This window comes from Aptenodytes patagonicus, chromosome 6 (genome assembly GCF_965638725.1).
Source record: "Aptenodytes patagonicus chromosome 6, bAptPat1.pri.cur, whole genome shotgun sequence".
NCBI classification, from domain to species: Eukaryota; Metazoa; Chordata; class Aves; order Sphenisciformes; family Spheniscidae; genus Aptenodytes; species Aptenodytes patagonicus.
Genome location: NC_134954.1, coordinates 24,677,797 through 24,699,200, shown reverse-complemented (window position 1 = coordinate 24,699,200; position 21,404 = coordinate 24,677,797). Strand labels below are relative to the sequence as shown.

The 21,404-nt window shown below is 42.4% G+C and overlaps 3 protein-coding genes across 5 annotated transcripts in view; 2 read left to right on the top strand and 1 right to left on the bottom strand.

Annotated features, from left to right (window-relative positions):
• The window catches only part of RNF13 (ring finger protein 13), a 45,200-nt gene extending 34,421 nt beyond the window's left edge, over positions 1-10,779 (top strand). For both annotated transcript variants that reach the window (XM_076341576.1, XM_076341577.1), the window contains exons 9-10: positions 7,424-7,504; positions 9,295-10,779. In XM_076341576.1, the coding sequence (XP_076197691.1) occupies positions 7,424-7,504; positions 9,295-9,659 (446 nt within the window). In that variant the 3' untranslated portion in view covers positions 9,660-10,779. The remainder of the gene's footprint in view (positions 1-7,423; positions 7,505-9,294) is intronic.
• A 4,695-nt stretch (positions 10,780-15,474) lies between these two features.
• Positions 15,475-21,351, bottom strand: PFN2 (profilin 2). 2 transcript variants are annotated; one of them, XM_076341575.1, is made up of 3 exons: positions 21,058-21,351; positions 19,255-19,447; positions 15,475-17,224 (listed from the first exon to the last, which is right to left on the bottom strand). In XM_076341575.1, the coding sequence occupies exons 1-3, from the start codon at positions 21,187-21,189 to the stop codon at positions 17,127-17,129; spliced, it is 423 nt and encodes a 140-aa protein (XP_076197690.1). In that variant the 5' UTR covers positions 21,190-21,351; the 3' UTR covers positions 15,475-17,126. The 2 variants fall into 2 exon arrangements, with proteins under 2 accessions (XP_076197690.1, XP_076197689.1); XM_076341574.1 differs by having other exon boundaries at positions 17,133-17,535; positions 21,058-21,349.
• Positions 20,588-21,404, top strand: part of LOC143161987 (uncharacterized) — a 99,786-nt gene continuing 98,969 nt past the window's right edge. Inside the window, exon 1 of the mRNA XM_076341566.1 lies at positions 20,588-20,610. The gene's annotated coding sequence lies outside the window, so the exon portion shown is untranslated. The remainder of the gene's footprint in view (positions 20,611-21,404) is intronic.

Below are 21,404 nucleotides of genomic sequence, written 5' to 3'. Positions count from 1 at the left end.
GTAGTAGGTAACACAAGACCTTATTGCACTAGAGCTCAGTCTATTATTACATAGATGTGAATAGTTTTTAGCATCTATCTTAAACCCACAAATAGAGAAATCCTTTTAGTAATGTGAAGAACTCACCTTCTAAGGATATCTTATGTGCCTTGGTTTTGTATCTGCTGTATAGTTGAGTACTATTTAAAATATTTTGTTGTTTTCATACCTTTGGAAGGGAGAAATGTTAGAAGTTTTTGTTCTTTTTTTTTCTTTTAAAATGGAAGTGTTAGGCACAGGCAAAAAGATAGATTCAGTAGAAATTCTGTCATGGCCATCATAAAATGAGAGAAATCAAGTGTAACCAATATTTTTGGTAAAATGAGAGGGCTCATTTAGCATTCCTTTGCTTATTTGGGGAGTTTAGGTTGCACAGGGAACACAAGAGCAAGCCTTGTGAATGAGGCAAGAAAAGAATTGTATGCTGGTAGGCTTCCCTTGCCACCTTCCAAATACATACCTAGTACCACAATGGGTAGCCCTTCACATGCTATATGTTTCTTCTGTTTTCATCTCTAATAGATGCCAAGTTTCAATTTTGTGTGCAGTACTTCTGAAATATTGAAGTCCTTAAAAAAAAAAACCAAAACATTTTAGCAGAACAGCAACACATGACAGTTATGATCCTGCATAAGATCCTATTCCGTATTTTCCGCTCTGTAGAAAAGAGATTTTAGATAAACAACACCAGGTGTTGTATGTATTTTTTAAAAAAATTGACAGCACCTTTAGAAAAGCCCAGAATAGAACTATTTCCATGAACATGCTTTATACTGAAAATTTTTAAGGCTACAGATTGTTAGTTGCTATAGACTGTAGAGAATTGTGTGCACAACAATATGGGGTTCTATAGTAAAATAATTCTCTGAACTACAAAAATCAATCCTGTATGATTTTGATTTGTTTACATCATAGTCAACGGTATTTTGACATTGGAATGATGCAAAAGGCACCTGCTAATCATGCAGCTAAACACAAATTCAGATAAATTAAACAGCCCTGTTGTTAATGAGCTGGCTCAGTTCTTACTCACTTTTGTTAACATCTGAAAAAGAAGGCTTGCAAAAATCCTGAATCAAGGCAGATACGTACTTGCCTTCTATTCTGGTAATGTGGAATATAAGCTGTGTCCTTATTTAAAAGCTGAAGCTACAGTTACTTCTATATGAATATATGAATGCTATTAGGCCACTACTGTAATTCTTCAGTTTGGTTTTTTATGACTTTTTTTTTTTAATGGGAAAGTATTTAAACATGATCAAGACTAATCATGCGAGTTAAAGATTGTTTACAGACTAAATGGGAAAAGCTATTACGCTGCATTTATTTGACTGACAGTTTTATGCATTTTGGAATTAAAAATGCTTAAGATTTTTTTTTTTTACATCTGCAAAGAAAGTTTATTTTTCTCAGCAAAGTATATTGTTACACAGTTAATGAAAAAATCCTGGTCAAGTTGCTTTTTAGAACTTTAAGTCTTGAATTTTTAACATTTGTGCTTTATTTATTAATGATCTTATTCTGAACATGTAAACAGAAAAACAGTACATCTTCGCCTCTTCTCTGTCGCTGAACAACTTCATTTTGCTGATTCTCTTTCCCCGAAAACTGACTTTCATATAATACTCAAAATTTGAGCTGATGATAGCGGTTTATCTTTTGTGCCTCTGCCTCACTGAGGAGTCACTGGTGTTATTTCTGTTAACTTTCTGCAGCTTCCTTGGAAAGCTCAGCTCCTTTGTTGCTGGTGCAGAGCTCTTAATTTTTCTACTGTGATGTACTTAGTCTCCTTACGTGTACTAAACAGATATAGAACCGCCGTGCTAAGTTGTGTATGAAAACTGACTCTAAATACCTAATGTAGGTAATTCTGCCATCTGTAGAAAAGCATTGGGTTTAGCAGCATGGTATCAAAACAAATTTTGAGCTGAGTTTCCAGAAATTCTCTCCTGCCATGTAGTTTCATTACAGTAAAGGGAAAGCTCTGCTACTGTTTGAGCTTTGTTTTGAAGGGCCTCTCTTCTGAGTAATGCAAAATCTGCCTGCTTCCTTCATTTGCAAGCTTCTTGATAACATAGGGTAAGCTCATGACCCAAATGTGGGCCTCCTGTAGCTACACGTTTATCGAAATCTGCCCCATTATTTCCACCTTTTCCCCAAAACAACACTTTGACAACTTGTGTATTATATCAACTCTTTTGAACAAGCTTGGAGCGTGAACTGTGGTTCTGATTTGTCCCCAGTTGATCTCAGTCTCACGTATGTAATCTGGACAGTGCTTTGGGAAGTAATATGGGAATTACTATGAAAAAATAATTAAATTTGTGCTAAACAGTGTTGTGTCACAGATTACTGTGTGTGGTATGTGTATGTTGAAAGGTGAACTAAGTATGGAAGAGATTGTTGGGGCTATTAACTCTAGCCCTAGCACACATCAGTCTTATGCACTTAAATCTGACATCTCCAATGTCAGACTTCAGAGTGATGTGCAGCGATGAAGTTTTAGTGCAGCAGATAGTCCAGAAAAGACTTGATACAAGTTTACTGGGAGAGGATTAAGGTGATACTGCGGGGAATGGGAGCAGAGAATTGAGTCGTGAGGATGACTGATGAGGTAACACTTGTGGGACGGATGGGGCTCAGGTTAGGTGGGCTTTGGAAGGAACTGGAAGAGGTTGGAAGGAGATGGGAGAAAGCTGCCCTGTGAGGGGCACTGGGAACAAGATACGCCATCTCAACCCTTCTTTCTTTTACCTTGAGTGACAAGATCACAGGGGCCTCATTTCTCTTACAGGGGTCTTTGCCTTGCTGTATGCCTCTTTCCGTTTGTATTTTGGTATATGAGAGAGTGAACCTTCTCTGCACATACTCTTTCTGATGGGATCTACATCTACTTACTTCCCTAGCTCCTCTGCTGTATGGTAAAACCCAGGATCTTAGCTAGCCCTGAAGATGGTGAAAATGTCAACTGCTGAGCACTGGGAATTTAAGAAGCAGCTGTGAAGATGGTACAGGTTGGGAACAGGCAGACTAAGTGGGCTAGGACTGCTATTATGAATACTTAGCCAAAATATGCAGAAAGTGTGACATAGTTCTTTGGGGCCACCCCCAGGATACTGCAGGCTGTATCTGGGGTGTCCATCCTTTGGGCAAGGTGGGCCATATCATCTTTTTTTCCTGAGGCACTATCATTGGTGCCTTTCCTTATCACAAAGTGTATAACCAGGATGCAGACACCCTAGCACCACATGTTGAGCAGATGACTGCCCTTATGATAGGATGTACAAATACGCATTGGATCATTTGACCCTGTAACTATCCAGTCCCTCAACCAAATGTGTTAGTCAAGTAATAGGAAAACTTGCAGTTTAGTCTACTGGCACATGTGCTTCTAGCTGTGTGACAGGGAGGACTTAATAGGGGGAGAGGCGGGGTGGGCCAGACTAATTTTTTTCTGGTACGCTGTAGTTTGAGCATCTAAAGAACGCTTCATGGTCAGGAGAGTGTGCAGCCCTAGCAAGCAGCTGCTTGTGAAGAGGTGGTGCAGTACTGGACAGTGTTAAGACAGTAAGGTTCAGTTGTCTGAAGTGCTAATGGCATAATAGGAGAAGTACCATCTGGAAATAGTGAGTAGCAGCATTGGATGTGTCTAAGTTGCAAGAGGTGTATGAAAGAAGAGTTCACCAACTTTTGCAGATACAGTGGCTTTGTGCACATGGCCAGAACTTTTCCAGCCTTGATAGAGCTGAGCAGATACTCAACACAGCTCATGTCAAAGCAAGGGATCCAAACAGTGACAGGGACCCTTTCACTGCTTAAGTACCTCTCAGGGATTGATCAGGTAAGTATTCACAAGACACATAATGAAATACGGTTCCTTACAAAATGAAATGTAGCTACCTCTTTATTTTAAAAGATGTACTTTGCACTACTCACTGCACTACTAACCTTTAATAATATAGCCTTGGCAGTCTTAGACAGGAATTGGGGGATCTATGTTCAGTTCCCTCCATTGTCTTCTAGGACTAAGATGTCCATTTCCATCTCCTTCCAGATGCTATTCTCTTAGGAACTTTGTGTGTCACATATCTAAAGCCTTGACCTAAAACTAGGTTTGGGGAAAGGGGGAGGTTTGGCCCTTTACCATGATTATCTTCTGATGGTCCCGAAAGGCTAGTTCAGAATATCACTGCTCCAACGGTCAAGTTTTCTTTTCACTTCCAACCTAATGATTCCTGGTCAGATGATAGCTCTTTTCTTTACGTGCCCCTCCCCCCCCCCCCCAGCTTCTCTCTTCTCTGTCCATGGTATTGCTCCTCTGTGTTGTTTATAGAGAAAGCTGAATCCCCTTTCAGCCTTCAGATTGTTAGATTAAAATTATCAGGCTATTTTTTTAATTTATTTTTCTTGCATGATAGTTTCTCTGTTATGTGATCATAATATTCTTTCTTTGTTTCTGTTTGAATTAATCTTTTGAGGATATGGGTGGCCACGTTACAGACTCCTGAACAGTACTTACCGCTTCTGGAAAGACTACTCTTGATGCTTCCTACTGTTGCATTTTTCTTTTTCCCAGTTGTATCATGTTAGGAACACTGTAGTGATCAAACAGTACACTCTGTTTCTTCTCAATTGTTTGTAACTGGTGAAATCTCAGCTAAAAATTCCCCAAGGACGTAATCCCTAAATGGATGCACTTGCATGTTATAGTACTGAATTTCATTCATGTACCATTATTCCAATTTACAGATTTTTTTTATGCTATCCCAGTTACCCTCTTGATGATGCCTACTTAATCGTGTTTCATATATGTATAATGGATACGCTCCTTGTTTTTGTATCAATATTGTTCCAAAGCAATTTTGTAAAAAGACAATACCGATAACTCTCCTCCAGCCTTAAGAACTTCTTCCAACACCACCAGTAGCAACTTCCATTTATTCAGCTCCCTCTACTAATCCTCACTAATCTTACTGACTAGGAGCAATCATTTCACACATAGAACTTTACAGAATGTTATACCAAAGTCTGCATAGATAAGATGTGCCATACAATCAGTTTGCAAAGGCATTGTCTACCTTTACTATGACCATGCTATATTTGATCCTGTTTTCTCTTTATCTACATAGCTTATCATTCATTAAGTGCCCTAATTTATGTTACGGGCCACTCCTCCCCTTCTGCTGAGCCTGTATATTCTTCACAGAAGAGAATCCTAGATTCAGAGGGGCAAGGAAGGCACAAAAAGGTTCAAGACTTTCCGTCCTTGCCTGGAGAAAGAGATGTCTTTGAATCTGTATATGTTGAGGGAGGTGGTTTAAATTTAAGAAACATACCATGGATTTGTATTTGTTCTCTCACTGCTTTGTTCTGCTTTCTACTGTTTCGTCTTTGCCAACAGCTCTAGGCTGTTCTCTTCACCAGTTTCTCCACCCCTTTGCCAACAAAAATACCTGCTGTATAACTCTGAAAAGCATTATATATTTATGAAACTAAGAGATCTTCAAGAAATGTTGTTATTCAGGATATTGTGCCACCTTTGAAGAATTAGGCTAAAGAGCAAGTGCCTTCGACTGTCTCGAAACAAACATGCACACACATTGTGGATGTACACATTTGTGGAATAAGTTCTGCTGAATTTCCTGAAGTTTTCTAGCTCCAGCAGTTGTACCAGATGTTGGCAAGGCTGAAGGCGGTTGGACTTAAGTTTCTGAAGCTAAGGAAACGAAAGGTGGAATAAGGTCAGCACTGGTAAGGCCACATCTGGAGTACTGTGTCCAGTTCTGGGCTTCCCAGTACAGGAGAGACATGGATCTACTGGAGAGAGTCCAGTGAGAGGCCACGAAGATGATTAGTGGACTGGAGCATCTCTCCTATGAGGAAAGGCTGAGAGAGCTGGGACTGTTCAGCCTGGGGAAGAGAAGGCTCAGGGGGATTTCTCCAATGTGTATAAATACCTGAAGGAAGGGTGCAAAAAATGGAGCCAGGCTCTTTCCGGTGGTGTCCAGTGACAGGACAAGAAGTCTACCTAAATATTGAATATAAATATTCAAGGACACACAGGTTAGGAGGAGAAAGTGGACATTGAAAATTGTGGTATTTTACAACTTTGTTTGCAGTAACTTCATCTGTGAAAAGGACTGTACTGGTTTTGGCTGGGATAGAGTTAATTTTCTTCATAGTAGCTTGTATGGGGCTATGTTTTGGATTTGTGCTGAAAACAGTGTTGATAACACAGGAATTGTGTTAAGTTATTGCTGAGCAGTGCTCACACAGCATCAAGGGCTGTTCTGCTCCTCACCCTGCCCTGCCACCAAGCAGGCTGGAGGTAGGCAAGAAGCTGGGGTGGGGCAGAGCCGGGACAGCTGACCCCAACTGATCAAAGGGATATCCCACACCATGTTGTGCTCAGCAATAAAAGCTGGGGCGAAGAAGGAGGAAGAGGTGATATTTGGAGTTAGGGCGTTCGTCTTCCCAAGTCACCACTGTGTGTGACGGAGCCCTGCTGTCCTGGCTGAATGCCTGTCTGTGATGAGAAGCAGTGAATGAATTCTTTGCTTTGCTTGCGCGTGTGGCTTTTGCTTTACCTATTAAACTGTCTTTATCTCAACCCATGAGTTTTCACAGTTACCCTTCTGATTCTCTCCCCCATCCCACAGGGGGAGTGAGTGAGCGGCTGGGTGGGGCTGAGCTGCCCACGGGGGTTAAAGGGCATAAGCTGCTGGTGTAACTGCAAACTTGAGAGGACCAGCATCTTACAGGAAATTGGAAAGAACCATCTGGATTGATGAAAGGACCATGTTGTAAAGCCCTTGATAAAAACAGAACGGGAATAAACTGACTTCTAGAAAGTGTTTATATTTTGGTTGTATAATGTATCACAACAGTGTACATAATGTCAATACTGTTAGTAATGTATATCTTACTTGTGAGGTTTGAATTACAAAATACTGTAAACTTCCTCCTGTGACTAGACTATCATTCTTGATTATTCTGCTTTTTTACCTAGTTGGTTTTGTTGCTATTTTTCTGCCTAAGTTTTCTCAATAACTTATTAATACCTGTATAGTAAAGTCAATCCTATATTTTAAATTATTTTATCTTACTTTTAATAAGAACGATAGGATATTATAGAGATAGCACTTCACACAGTTTAAAATGTTTTTATTAACCTGAAGGGAAAGTGAATGAGCTATAGTCCTAATAAGGAGAGAAATATAGCAGTCAACTATATAGCTTCAAAGAACGTGCCCCTTGCGTGGACAGGGAAGAGTAATAGTTTCTTCAACCTGTGAAACTAACCAAGAGAACCTGTATGCATGTGTGTGAAAATGTCTGTTGCAAATCTTTTAAAGTTAAACTGATTCTCAATTATGTGCTGTAGGAGATGAATACGATGTATGTGCCATTTGTCTGGATGAATATGAGGATGGAGACAAGCTCAGAATCCTTCCATGTTCTCATGGTAAGCAACTGTATTTTAGGTTTGGTATTAGTATTAAAACAGCCCTCTAAAACACCGTGTCTAAAACCCACAGTGAATATGTTTATTGATTGATTTATAAAATTTGTTTTTGCTAATATGCAGGAGTGTATATACAAACTGGGAAAAGAGCAAACTTTTTTTTCCTCTTGAAAGCAAAAAGGCTAGCATTCCCACTTCGCATTTTTCTTTGGTTGTACACATGAAAGAAAATCTGGGCTTGACGCTGTCCCATAATTGTCTGTATTTAATAGGGAAACACGTTCCAGAGTTACTTTGTACAATTAAAAAAATAGGCTTTCACTTTCTCCAAGACAATTAAACCATAAAATGTAATTCAGCTATTAGTGACAGAGATATGGGTGGAGGGATATAGTCTGTAGACCACTGCCTTGACTGCACTTGGAAGTCGGTGTTGTCAGTGCGAAAATCAGTGGACTATTTTTACTGTGACAAGTTGTGCACTGTCTGAACAGTCTTTCTCAAATACTGCCCACTGCAAAAGGTGTATCTAGTAGTCACGTACGTATCTATCCACAAGACAAGACTGCTCTTAACTGCATGCAAGTACAAGAAGCATTTTAAGAGCTTATATCTAGAAATCTGGAAGAGGCCTGGGCCCAAGAGTGTCTCTGCATTTAAACATTCTGATAAAAGCTGTGTAAAATCTATCAAGAAAGATGGGATTCATCCTTCCTAGCTTGAGACCCTTTCTCTACCTCCCAGTCCATTAATTATATTTATATATAATTATATATATAATTATCTCTACCTCCCAGTCCATTAATATATATATATACAGCCATTTTGGCTGGGTGCAGTGTTACCCAGCTTTTTCTCATTAAATTCCTGCTCTGACCAGGCACTGCAACAGCAAATACATTACTAAGAGATTTAAAAAAAGTAGCAACTGATGTTACAGACTTACATCCACAGTGAACACAGCAGATGACAGACTGAGCTTTGTAGGTCCTCAGTCATAAAAAACAATTTCAAAACAGTCCAACAAACAAAGAGTTCTCAGAAGAGAGAGAACAGATCCATAGCATCTGTCCCAGCTAGGGACTGCAAAGTTAACTAAACCTGATCACCAATATCAAAGATTGCTGACAAATAAAAAAAAGAAACAAAACCACCACTGTCAGTTCTCATGGAGAACATGCTACTAACGTGCTTGAACAGGTACTAAACACAACATGCTTGCCCTTGTAAATACTTAGCTCTTTGCCAGATAGAAGTCTCTCTTAATAAGCAGAGCTAAGGTTTTTTAATACCATAAGTAAGACTTTCAAACACTTTTTTTTAAACAAGGCCAGTACAGTTGCAGTGCCAACTGTAGACCTAATTTAAAATCCACAAAATCATGTGGTAATTTTATTTAATAACAAGGTGCTTCAATACATCTTGGTGGAGGTTAGAGGCATTATGAGGATAATGATGGTGGGCATGTCTGCTGCAAGGTGGGTATAACTGCTCAAGAAGCTTTTAAAGTTTATTTCGTCAAACATGGCCCACTGCAGGACTGCTCTCAGATTCATTCAGTAGAGGAAATAGGTGCTTATTGCATGTATCCATATGGCCGAGATCCTAATCTATTAGGCGTTTTGTACATAAAGATAGACAGTCTGCATGCCAACAAACTTGTGACTGAAATTCTCTGTATGAGTTAAACTATAAAATTCTCCTGTGTTACTAAACGTAAATACAATTTAGCAGGTTTCCATGTCATTTTCACTTAGATAATGATGTACTTGTGTTTTGTTTTCTAACAGCATATCACTGCAAGTGTGTGGACCCGTGGCTGACAAAAACAAAAAAAACATGTCCTGTATGTAAGCAGAAAGTGGTCCCTTCTCAGGGGGACTCCGACTCTGAAACAGACAGTAGTCAAGAAGAGAATGAAGTATCTGAAAATACTCCTTTGCTTAGACCATTAGCCTCAGTTAGTACTCAGTCATTCGGGGCTTTGTCAGAATCTCACTCCCATCAGAACATGACCGAGTCCTCAGAATATGAGGAAGATGACAATGACAATATTGATAGCAGTGATGCAGAAAATGGAGTAAACGAAGAAAGTGTAGTGGTTCAACTACAGCCCAATGATGAAAGAGAGTACAGAGTGGCAAATACTGTTTGAGACTACTAATGATGAATAGTGTATGAACAAAAGAATTCTTAAGGCTATACTTTACAAACCTTTATGTAGGGAATATATTTTAATCTGTAATCCATTTGGTTTCTTCAATAGGAGCAGCAGTTCATGTAGTAGTACTATGGTTAAATCATTACAGATAGATTTTTATTTTTGATTCAGGTATTCAGTCACATGTTCTGTCTTCTCAAAATGAACAGTTTAACTGGACTTCACAATGCTAATGAATAATGTTAATAGTTTATATCAATACAAATATCACACAGACTCTAAATGTATCTTGTTGAAATGGGATTTATCTGGAAGTAATTTTTTTCCATTTTGTAGCTACAGCTGGGTCATACTGATAGCAATATTTATTACATGTATGGTATGTGTTACCCCTTAAGCCCAACAAAAAATGTATTTGCATGTTTGTATAGAGTTTTCCTAAAAACTGTCACCACTACTGAAAGAAAAATGTAGAACAGATCAATATTCTATATGCTGGTGTATCAAAACAAAGCAGAAGAAATTCCACTTTTATTTCAAAGCAGTGATTCCAAAAAATCCTTTGGAGTTTGCCACAGTAGCTGAGTTGAAGCAGTTCCATTGAGCAATTCCTAGGATAAGGCAACTTAGAATATATGTTTAGTCTTGAGCAACTCACAAGGTAAGATCCACCATAAACACATTAATTATCCCTACTTGCTACCACAATGTAGTCTAGTTTCCAGTGATGATGTGGGAGTTGCGGGGGGGGAGGGGGGGCGTGACCAAAACAGAGGTTTTGTTCCACATAGAAAAATAATTTTAGGTGAGTATTCTATTGATTCTCAACTCATATACCTCTTACTAAAGAGCATTTTATGCTGCATTAGTCTGCTAAACTATGTATATAGAAAAATTGTTCTTTTCAAATACCTGATTTGAAAACAAGTGCTTGTAACTGTTTAACAGAACTCAGTACTTACCAGTGTATCACAAAAAAAGTAAATGCTATATAATACCTCTGTAACTATGTAGAAAGTAAAAACATACGTATAATCAAAATGCAGAGTTTTTTTATATGGCCTTGAATAAGGAAAGCTTGAAAGAATGTTAATAAACATGTTTTCCACTTTAAGTATCAAAAGGAATTTATTGAACTTTTGCATTACTTACATTCATTGTGTACTCTTCTGCATGTATTACTAAGGGTAAAGTAAGGATCCAGAACGTGCAACTGTTAAGATCCCTTAGTAAACATTAACCTACATTGTGCTGTGTATCACAGTACGAAGTGCTGTACTGATCAGCACTATATGCAGGAGGACTAAGCTACATAGAAAACCTTAATTTTTGTTCACTTTTAGTTTGAGGAGAAGTTTGAATCAATCTGGGTCTGTACATGTAACTTGTATGGGGGAGAGGGAAGGAAGACCAGAGTGCTATTAATATTTCCTGTCCACCTGCCGACACCTGCTGCAGTCTGTGAGCCTGTGTTCTGGAAGTCAGAAAACGCCAAATCCTGGACCAAGGCGATTACAGGTGAGGTGTTTCCATTTGTTATTTCTGACCTAATACAGAGTGCAGCTACACCCTCCTTGCTTCAGCCTGGCAATGGAAATCAATTCTCTGGGACTGGCTAAGAGCAGAGAGAGTTTATTTTGCAGAATGGGGTGTGGTAAAAGGATAATAATGAAAGAATGATTCATCTTCAAACCACTGCCACCAGCAATCCATGGGGTTAATGATGAACAATGTATTATTATATTTTCACCATGTAAAATTCTACTTCAGCTTGCTTATGTCTAGTTAAGTCCAAATGTGAAAACTGATTTCTGAAAACTTACTAAGCTGAAAGATGTTTCTTAAAATAGGTTCCTGCTGTTCATACATTATGAGTGCATGTGTTTATTCATAATTGTATTTCAGGCACCCCAAAACCTGAAGAGAACCAGAACCATGAACATAAACTTTATAACATACGCTATATGTAACTCTGGTTGTAGTATTTGCCGCAATGACAAAAAGTAAAATTACACTCTCTTTATCAGTTTCTCACCTGCTATTCTCCATGCTATACAGAGAAAATGTGTGCAGCAAAGGATAGTCTGTTTCCATCCCAACTACACTGTACTTTTTTTAAAAAACTGTTCCATTGTCTAAATTTCCTAATGGTATTAATGTAAATTTTATTTCAGCAGGCTTTGGTAGTAAACATCGTAGTGCTACTCCCCCTGCCATACCTCCCTTGTGCCATAGATACAGTTTACTTGTCAGTTGCCATTACCAGTGAGAATGAAAATTAAAGAAGGAATAGCACTTTATTATTAGAAATACTTCAGAAGGTTAAGTATCTCTTAGCATTTCTAAGTAGAACTTGCGTATTTCATTAAAACTTGCTGGATAAATCTTGTGTCTCAAAAGGTATGGCCTGTCCAAACCCACAGGGAAAGATAAATGTGGATTTTTCTTCGGGCTATGACCTACTACATTATCCACATGAAGTAGCACCGTTTCCTCACCATACGCCATGAACAGCTGACTCCCAGGGTTTTTTGCTTATGTCAAGTCTGTTGATCTAACTTCAGTCTCTAGCTTTCTTTGAGAATAGGGTGTTGGTGCTTTAACGAGGTTCATACTTGATTGCCTAGTTGAAAAAAATTTCTTCTAATAAGTAGTTGTAACTAGCGCCTGAAGCTAAAAGTACGTTTAGCATTTAGCATTTCTGAAGCATATAATCTCTCTGCATAAAACAGTGTAGGTAGCACTGGCAGTTACCACAAAATATTATTTGTATGACCAGTATAAATAGCTCCTTACAAAACGAGCTTGCACCAAACCTTTCATTGCATAATGAGAACAAACTACTTGGAAAAGGAGCCAGAAGAGGAGAGGAATTAAAATGTGCCCTGTCGTGGTGCCTTCCCGTGTCAAAGGGAAAGGTGAGCTTTCATTTGTTGGGGGCGGGGTGGGAAGAATCCAGTAAAAAGCGACTGGAATAAAGTGATGTGTCTGACAAGTGTTTTTCTTGACAAGCCAGTAATCAACAAATGGAGATTTAAATAGCAAAACAAACAACTCTCCTCACCCCCCCTCTACAGTGCATGATGTTGGGAGAGTTCCAGGGCCAGTGTTTGAACAAACAGTAATAATGGGTACCTACATGCAAAATAATATAATGAATATTAAAAATTTGATAATGTCTAAAACTGCAATGCTGTCAGCAGTTCAGAATAGTTAGATCTTTCTAACAGAATTCTAATAACACGTTCATTATAAAAGTAAGACCCTCTGAAATAATACCAGCTAATAAGGGCTGGTGTAATTAAAATCTGTCTGTGAATGGTGCAGAAAATAAGCATGCTGACAATTAACTTCATAAATGTATTTCAGAGAAAGTAAGGGACTGATTAGAATGGCCTGGAAGTCAGCATTAAAAACTTGTAAAGCCCTGATGTTCTGCACATAAATGCAGCCCTCATCATCTTCCAGTGTGTGCCATGCAATCTAAGAGGCATAAGTAATTGGGGATAGAAGTAAACCTTCAGAAAGTGAAGCAATTCAGTCAATAGTGAATGATCTTCCTGAGTTTGAAGAGAGACTGAATAACTTGAGAACTACCCTTAAAAAAACCAACCACCCTTTGAAGCAATTCTGCCTCTTTTCTGTATTGCTCTTCGTTTGCACATCTTTCCTACTCCCTTCTCATCTTTTTTTTAAAACACCAATGTAAGTTCTGTTCTAATGTCAGTTCTGTTCTTTTACCCAAACCTTGAATAAGAACATATGCTATAAAAGAGAAGAGGGGAAAAAAAAAGGGAGGGGAGGGTGGGGTTGGGTGCTTAGCTTCCTTATCATTGGGAACTGCTGATGTAAGAAAAGATGCAATACTTCTAAAGCATGTATGAGCAATCGGAGAGCTTTTTTATAAAATGGCAGGCACTGTAAACCATAGTGAGTAAGTCAGGAGTTTGAGAGCTCTACTGGAAGTTGAAGAGCCAGCAGGTATTGAAGACAGCTGTATGCAAGTGAAATGTCTAAAAACGACAGTGTTTTTCATGGACTAGCAAGAGGGTAAAAAAGGAACAAACCATGAGCACAAAACCCACGAGAACTATACAGGTCAGGCATCTTCACTGCCACAATGTATGAATCCTTTTACTAAATCCTGAGTGGTAAAATTGTGAGGGGGGGTAACAGCCTAATAAACTGTGACCGCTGAGATGGTTGGAACAGTACTGAATGGTGTAACGCGGGATGGCAGGTGAAACCCTGAGCGGTGCAATCCTGTCCATTACAATAGGAGGACAATAGGTGTACAGTACTGCGTAGGACTTGAATTCAGCAGATAAAATCAGTGACTCACATGGAACTTTGTAACGTCTAAGATTAAGTGTTTCACTGTATCTCTTCTAGTAACTTTTTGCAAGGAAAAAAATACTAATGCAAATTTCTGACCTAGGTCACACTTTAGTGTTCAAACCTTTAGCATAGGAAAATAACCCTTTGTATTTAAACTGTCTATTAATCTGGAAATGGGAGTTAAATGTAAAATTTTTTGAGAGTCCAGGTTATTCAAGAAAGGTATTTTAGGAAGACCCTAGCAACTTAGGTGCACAAACACCATTCTGCTGTGGAAATTCAACAACAAATGCATCTGAAAAAGTAATTTGAGCAACACCTGATTCTTACCAAGAAAAAGTATACAGGTGACATACAGATGACCCCTGCAGACACATGCTCAGGAGAGGGGAATTGATAAGAAAGGAACAATGTTAAATAAGGCTATTCCTGCCTCCGAGATGCCCTTACAGTAAATTCCAGCTATGGCCTTACTACAGAAAAGCTTCGGTGACAGACACACACTCCCCCAACCAGGAAAGGAAAAAAAAAATCCTGCACTCAGAATGTGAGTGCAATTTTAAATTGGGTTCGGACAAAGTTTAGATACAGAGCAAAACACGGATTCATATGCTAACATAATTTTATGGGGGAAGTGAGAGGTTGGCATCCTCTGTACTAGTTACTACTAAATGTAAACTTGCTTAGGGCTAGGGGCTTGTTCTAGTGTCTTCTAACTTTAGCACTGAGAGCTCGAAGATACTGTTCAGACACTAAGCAACTCAAGTAGTCCCAAGATAAACACTTTGTATATAAAGGTTTTAGTTAGACCGGGATCTAGTGACAAGCAAAGGAGGGGGTGCAACACTTACTTACACTGAAGATTAAGATGTAGGGGAAGATAGGGGAGAACAAAGGCATTTTAATGGTAATGCCCAAGCGGGACACAACTGGCATTGTTGGACGGAGAAAAGCATAGCCTTAGCTAAAGATTAACCTCCTGTGGTTTGGGCTTTTCTTTCTTTCCCCATCCCCCAAGCTCCCATTGTTCACTGTTCACTATCGCATCTCACCAGTGCCATTTAAAAGGCACTTGGTTCGCAGGGCCTGTGTTTTCAGAGTACTTGGGTAGCGGAAATACCAAAAGCCAGGTAGAATTCTTTTGGGGTCACAGAGACCTTAAATCCCTCCCTTCCCTATTCGAAGAGATCACATGGCAAAGGTTTCAGGGATTGCATATTAGGTATTCACATGGCAGGGGAACCCCCTCACCCTGGAGTCAGATAAATGCCAAGTTAAGTGACATGAAATCATCTCCCAATTTAAGATCTAGCCCAAAGACTGCCTGGCCTTTGACTGAAGTTATCATACTATTGCTGTCTTACAAAACTTACAACTGCACTTATATCTAGTATTAGTGTAGTCAGCCATGCAATGAAGAAGGGCCTCGGAGAATTCCTGTGGGGGGGGAAAAATTACCAACAGTCTGATATTGTTTGGTTGGAATAAATTTATTTCATCTGTCTGTAAACAAGGTGTTTTTAATAGTTATGGCATTTTTTGAAATGCATATTAAATCAGATGAGTTAGACTGTATCCCAGATGTAACAAAGTGCAGGGAAAGAAATGGACAAATCAGCAACAAGAATTTGTTTAAATCTGTACATTATCCACAAGGCCCAACAATAGAAGCAAATACTAGAATGTCCCTAAAGTAGTGCCATTCGAAAGAAACCCTCGTAGTCAGTTAAAATCCATCTCACAATAGCAACAGTTCATTTTTTTTTTTAAACAATAGTATGGCACAGAATACATATTAAAAAATTCATCACAAGACAGCCAAGTCAGTTATTCCAACCAATACCATCTCCCATTTATTCTTTTGTATACAGAGTTCTGCAGTTCTCTTTAAATGGACATACAAGTTGTTAGTACCGTGCCTGAACTGAGAGTTTGGTTACAGACATTTCAGATCACTAGTGCACAAGGCAGTTCACTCCATAATTTCTGCAGCAAGGGTGTGACAGGCCGAATGAAGATTTTAAATTTGAAATGGCATCATTTTAACAGTTAGCTTTCAAACTACCGACCTTCATCCAAACAGTGGCTTCAGAGCAGCAAAACTCTTTACCAGTAAGTGATCTGGCAGAAAGACTGGAGTCAGTCAGAGCTCCCAGTATAGCTGAAGGTGGCAGTTTTCCACAATGACATTGCAGTTTCATATTAAAAAACAAAAACAACAAAAAAACCACGACCCCCAAGCTGCAAATTAAAATTGGTCCTATGAAAAACCGAAACCAGACACACTCCAGATGGTTATGTTGGGATATCTAATGTCCATAATGGCATCCTTTTACAATTCAACTACAGAACAGGAGCTGGCAAAAAAAAAAAAAAGTGCCCGAGCTATTGCAATGATGGAATGTCTCTGGGGATTCGTTCAGGATGGTGGTTTTAAGGTCATGGGAGGAAGTGCATCTGTACCCTTTCATAGTTTTGTGATTGCACTTGTTAAGCAGTACAAGCTTCAGACATCATGAAGGAAAAAAAAAAACTTGAGCCTACAGTGAAGTGCAACAACAAAACTAATGTCACATTAATAGCTTTTGAGTGGGAAATTGGTTAAACAAACCAGGCACTATAAAAATGGGTGTAAGCAAACAAATGTGGATTTAAAAAAAAAAGAAAAAAAGAGAGGGACAGAAGTAAAGATATGCATGCACTTTTTTCCTCCCAACCATGCTCTATGAAAGGAAGACTAGTGAGCTGTGTAATTGCTCAAAGTGCTGAAGAGGCATTGATCAAATTAGATTGTACAATCGGCACCTTGTTTAGTATTATTTAAGTTGTTTTAGTTGTCAATATCACACTAATTGCTAAGACAAAGCAAAGCCTACACTTGGCATATTCCCCTCCCAAGTTTTTCAAGGTATCATGCATATCATCTTTGTGGTGCAGTAATGGTGCCAGATACGGGACTTGGTTACATACAGTGGTTAACATATAAATGAACAAAGGGTAACTGGAATTATGACATTAGGAAATGGGTAAATAAAAAACACAAACTACCATCTACAGTCTGGTAGCACTGAACACAACTGGGTGGTGGTGAAGACAGTTGCTAGGTGGATGGGGAGAGGCTGCTTAGACGTCAGACCTCCTCAGGTATAAAGCCAGTTCATATGCTTTCTTGTTGAGTGTCCCTCCATGGACACCTTCCTTTCCCATGACTATAACCAATGCTGGAGTACACAAGGAAACAAAACAGAAATGAACAGAATTAAAGAAAAAAAACCAAACCAACACCTTTCCCCACCAACAAAGGGATACAAAGGAGACACAGGTTCATACCCCATCACCCTGCATTGCTAATAAAGTTTCCAGAATGTAAGGTTTAAAGCTCACCGCCAGGAAAGTTTAATAGCAATCTTCCCCTAATACAGTCTGCCTAGCAACTAGAACCCAGAGTCTCTCAAGTATTTTGCCATTGAGTATGCCTTCTTATTCAATCCGCCTCCATGGACCCCTTCTTTGCCCATTACAAAGACCAAGACTGAAAGAGAAAAGAAAAAAGTTTTAAAAGGAGTGTGTTAGACAAGGAAATAATGCAAGTTTTAGGCAGTGCAATAAACACACTCAAATTCAAGATTTAGTATTTGGGTATTAAGCTAGTTTAACAGGAGTTTTGTAAAAATACAGAGGTAGACAGGGCTGGGAGAAGGCATGAGTTATCCTCGGGATATTAAGTAACTATGTAAGTCATAAGAGTTCACTGCTAAGAAAAATGCTACCAACTATCTCAAAAAAACATCACAGTGCCTCTCCACCATCAGCACCATCCGTCATCACCCAGCAAGGAAACCCTGGCTGCATCTCAAAAAAACAAGGGGGGGGGGAAAGAAGTATTGTCAGGGACAAAAGTAGTAGTATATGCAGAAGAACTGTGACTCTGAAGAGCAGAAGAGGGAATATTCTTATATTCTTATCTGTAGTGGCCACTACTGGCGTTAAGAACCAGAGTAACTGCTTTGATACTAGCAAAAAAACCCACGTGGTCAGACTTGGGCTAAGACTTTTCATGCAACAATAGAACTATAAAACATGCTTTTTGCAGAAGACAAAACGCAGGGAGGATTTTAATGCTGACCCTCTAATCCCACAATTTTGGTGAGGTGTCCCAATTGTCTCATGAACAAGAACATCCTAAGGCTCCTCAACCAGTAAACACCACTTGCAAGTTGCCAGCAGATGTCACCAGCAGGTACACGGACACAGTAAGCGCTGTGCTTCCACAAGCACAGTAATTGTCTCCCAAGCTAGGAATACTGTAATTGGAAATACTGCAGTCAGCCTACCTACAGGTGATTGTACATCTACATAGCAATTTGCTCACAAAAAGCTTAAGACAGACGGTTCTTGTTGGCATTTCACAATTTGCAGCAGAGTCAGAACTCAGCTTGTTTCACTTCAGTGCTGCAAACATTCTTCCTGTATCACTGCCACCCGGCTTTAGCCTATAAACAAATTTTGCTCTAGTTTTGGTTTTATACTTGTAAGCAAAAGTCTGTTGCTCACCAATTTGACCTACAGCCAGCCAAAAAGTGCTAGGCCAGGTATTTTGAACACAAGGCATACTACTCGTAGCCAGTATTTCAAGGCACATTTTCTATATCCAAACCTAGTGCCTTCCCCGTAATGTTTTACTAGAAGTTAAATGAGGCGTACGAGCATAACACCAAGTTTCTCAGTGATACCAAATTGGACGGCCTTTTTTGCCTGAAGACAGACTTCAGAGAGCTCAATAGCAAGTGCAAGAAGAGTTAGTGTAGAACTTGTTAAAAGGCAAGTAGGAGTAGCTCATACAAGGAATTCACATCTTTGCAGAATAAACTTTCCATTGCGAAGTTTACAACAAAAAAGCTAGTTTCACTACCAATCATTAATAGATCCCTACCGTAAGCTTTAGATACCAAGTTATCATATACTTGGCAAGCTTAGTTCAAGCTATAGCCTGCTCTTTCCTGCTTGTCAGAGATCTGCTAACCATTTCACAGCCTAGCGCCCAGCTGCGATCACAGGTAGGAACAGGGACAAGTGTAATTCCTAGGCTGAAATCTAGTTCGTCAGCCAGACCACTGCCATCCACCCCCCTTACGTCACTTCCTGAAATTAACCATTAAGTACAGGAGTCTGGTTTTCTTAGTAACTGGAGTCTACGCTTAGGGTCACACTCTTAATTCAGTGATCTGAAAGTGAAGAAAATCATGCTTACCTCGGCCAGCTCTGCCTACAGCAACATTGTATGTTGGCTCACCACCTTGACTCTTTGTCCTGATGTCCATTGTGCAGTCACCATCAACATACAGGCTATCTCTGATCACAGAGCACTTCTTTGCACCAAGGGTCAGACCATTGGTGAAGAAACCCTCTCGGTCTTTTCCTACAATCATATCTATTTCTACTGGCTGTCAAAGAAAAAAGTCCAGAGTTAGCACGGCAGTATTTTATTGTTTAATTTCTAGTTAAAAAGCATCCTGTCTCACGTTGAGAAGATGAGACGGTAAATTTCCCCTTGTTCCCACCAGGAAGTGCTCCAGAATACAGGGCTTTGTTAGTCACAGTTTATTGTGGTTAAATAACCACTAAATAGTGGTTTATTGCCACTGTAAGCAGTGGAACCGCTACCTTGGAACACTTCACAGCCCAAGTCTGCAGTACTCCTCGGATCCGAGTTCTCATTAAAGGCAGTAATGCATGATTGAGACTAGTCAAGCACAGGATATATGCCTCTCGGTGACTGAATGCATCAGGTCAGACGCTAACTTTGCAGAACCGAAAAGCCTGCCAGCACCTGTCCCTGAAAGATCAGCTCAGATGCCACCCGACTGCATCTGCCTGCATCGACGGGGCATTAGCTCAGCCCTCGCAGAGCAGCTGCGGCGGCCTCCGCAGAGCTCGGGGCAGCTCCCAACACGCGGTGGCCAAGCCGCCCTCTGCAGCAGCGTGCCCCCTCCGCTGCACGGCACGGCACGGCACGGCACGGCACGGCACGGCACGGCGCCCGCCCGCGCCGCAGTGGCGGCGACGGGCCTCGGCTCTGTGGCGGAGGGCGGGCGCGCCGCGCCGCCATTCATCCCTGCGTGAGGGAGAGCACAAGGGCCCGGGCGGGGAGCGGGGCCGCGGGGGTCGAGTGGCGGCCGCGGGCCCGGCCGCGACGCGGCGGCCTCAAAGTGCAGCGTCACGGCGGGCCCGGCCGCCCCAATCACGGCCCAGCACTGCGCGGCCGCGGGCCCGCCCGGCCGCCGCGGGCCCTGCCCGGCCCCGCTCTGCCCCGGGACCGGGCCCCGCCGCGCCCGGGGCGGGGCGCGGCGCTGGCCGGCGGGTCGGCCGGGGCAGGCCGCGCTGCAGTGCGCTACCCGCCGCGCACGGCCCTTATGTAACGGCGGCGCGGGTCCCGCACCGCCGGGCGGGCGGCGGGAGCGGGGCCGGCGGGAGCGGGGCGGCGGCGAAGGACGGGCAGGGGCGGGGGAGGGGAGGGAGGAATCAATGGCAGTGCGCCATCTTGGCGGTGAAAAACATGGAGCCAGCGGCGAGGTGGGCATTCACGAACGCCTCCTACGCCGCGCACGTAAGCCTCGCCGCAGCGCCGGGCCCGGGCGGCCCTACGCAAGCCCCGCCGCGCACGCCCCACGCGGCCTCTCCCGCCGGCTCGCGCGGCCCCCGCGCGGCGGCACCGGCGGCCCCACGGGCGGGCCCCGCCGCATCGGGCCGCAGCCGCGGCCCCCGCCCCCGCCGGCGGGAAGGGCCCCCTCTCCCGCGGCCGCGGCGCCGCCGGCAGCCTCAGACAAAAAGGCGGCGCGGCCGGCCTGGCCCCTCGGCGGCGCGGGCTCGCTCCCCCGCCGCCGGGCCTGCCGCCGCCGTCCCCCGCCACCCCACAAGGTGCCCCCGTCCCCCGGGCGCCGCCGCCTCGCCCCGCCGCTAACGGCCGCGTCGCGCTCCCGCGGGGCCGGGCCGGCGCCGCAGGCGGGCTCGCCCTTCCCCGCTCCCTTCCCGCCTGCCCCGCCGCCGCCCTCACCGTGATGCTCTGGAAGATGCCGCCGGCCGTGGCTGCCCAGACGTACTTGGCGTCGCAGTAGCCCACAATGGCGGCCTCCTGGCAGCAGCCATCGCACATCAGGTTGTCCACGTAGCTCTGCCAGCCGGCCATCTTCGCGCGGGCGGCGGTGAGGGCGAGCGGGGCGGGCGGCGAGGCGCGGGCCGGGCGGCGGGCGGCGGGGCTGGGCGAGGCGGTCCCGTCCCTCTCCTCTCTCTCTCCTCTCCCTCCTCGACGGCGGAGCGGAGCCGAGCGCTGCAGCGAGCGGCGCGGCGCGGCCCAGCCCAGCCCTCCGCGCTGCCGGCGCCGAGGGGCGGAGGGGAGGAGGG

Bases quoted from the DNA above. Each gene is read 5' to 3' on its own strand.
- PFN2 (XM_076341575.1), bottom strand. From the start codon at position 21,189: ATGGCCGGCTGGCAGAGCTACGTGGACAACCTGATGTGCGATGGCTGC. The intron at 19,448-21,057 runs GTGAGGGCGGCG...TTTCTTTGACAG, and splicing joins GCATCTTCCAGAGCATCACG to CCAGTAGAAATAGATATGAT. The intron at 17,225-19,254 runs GTAAGCATGATT...TGTGTACTCCAG, and splicing joins TGTAGGCAGAGCTGGCCGAG to CATTGGTTATAGTCATGGGA.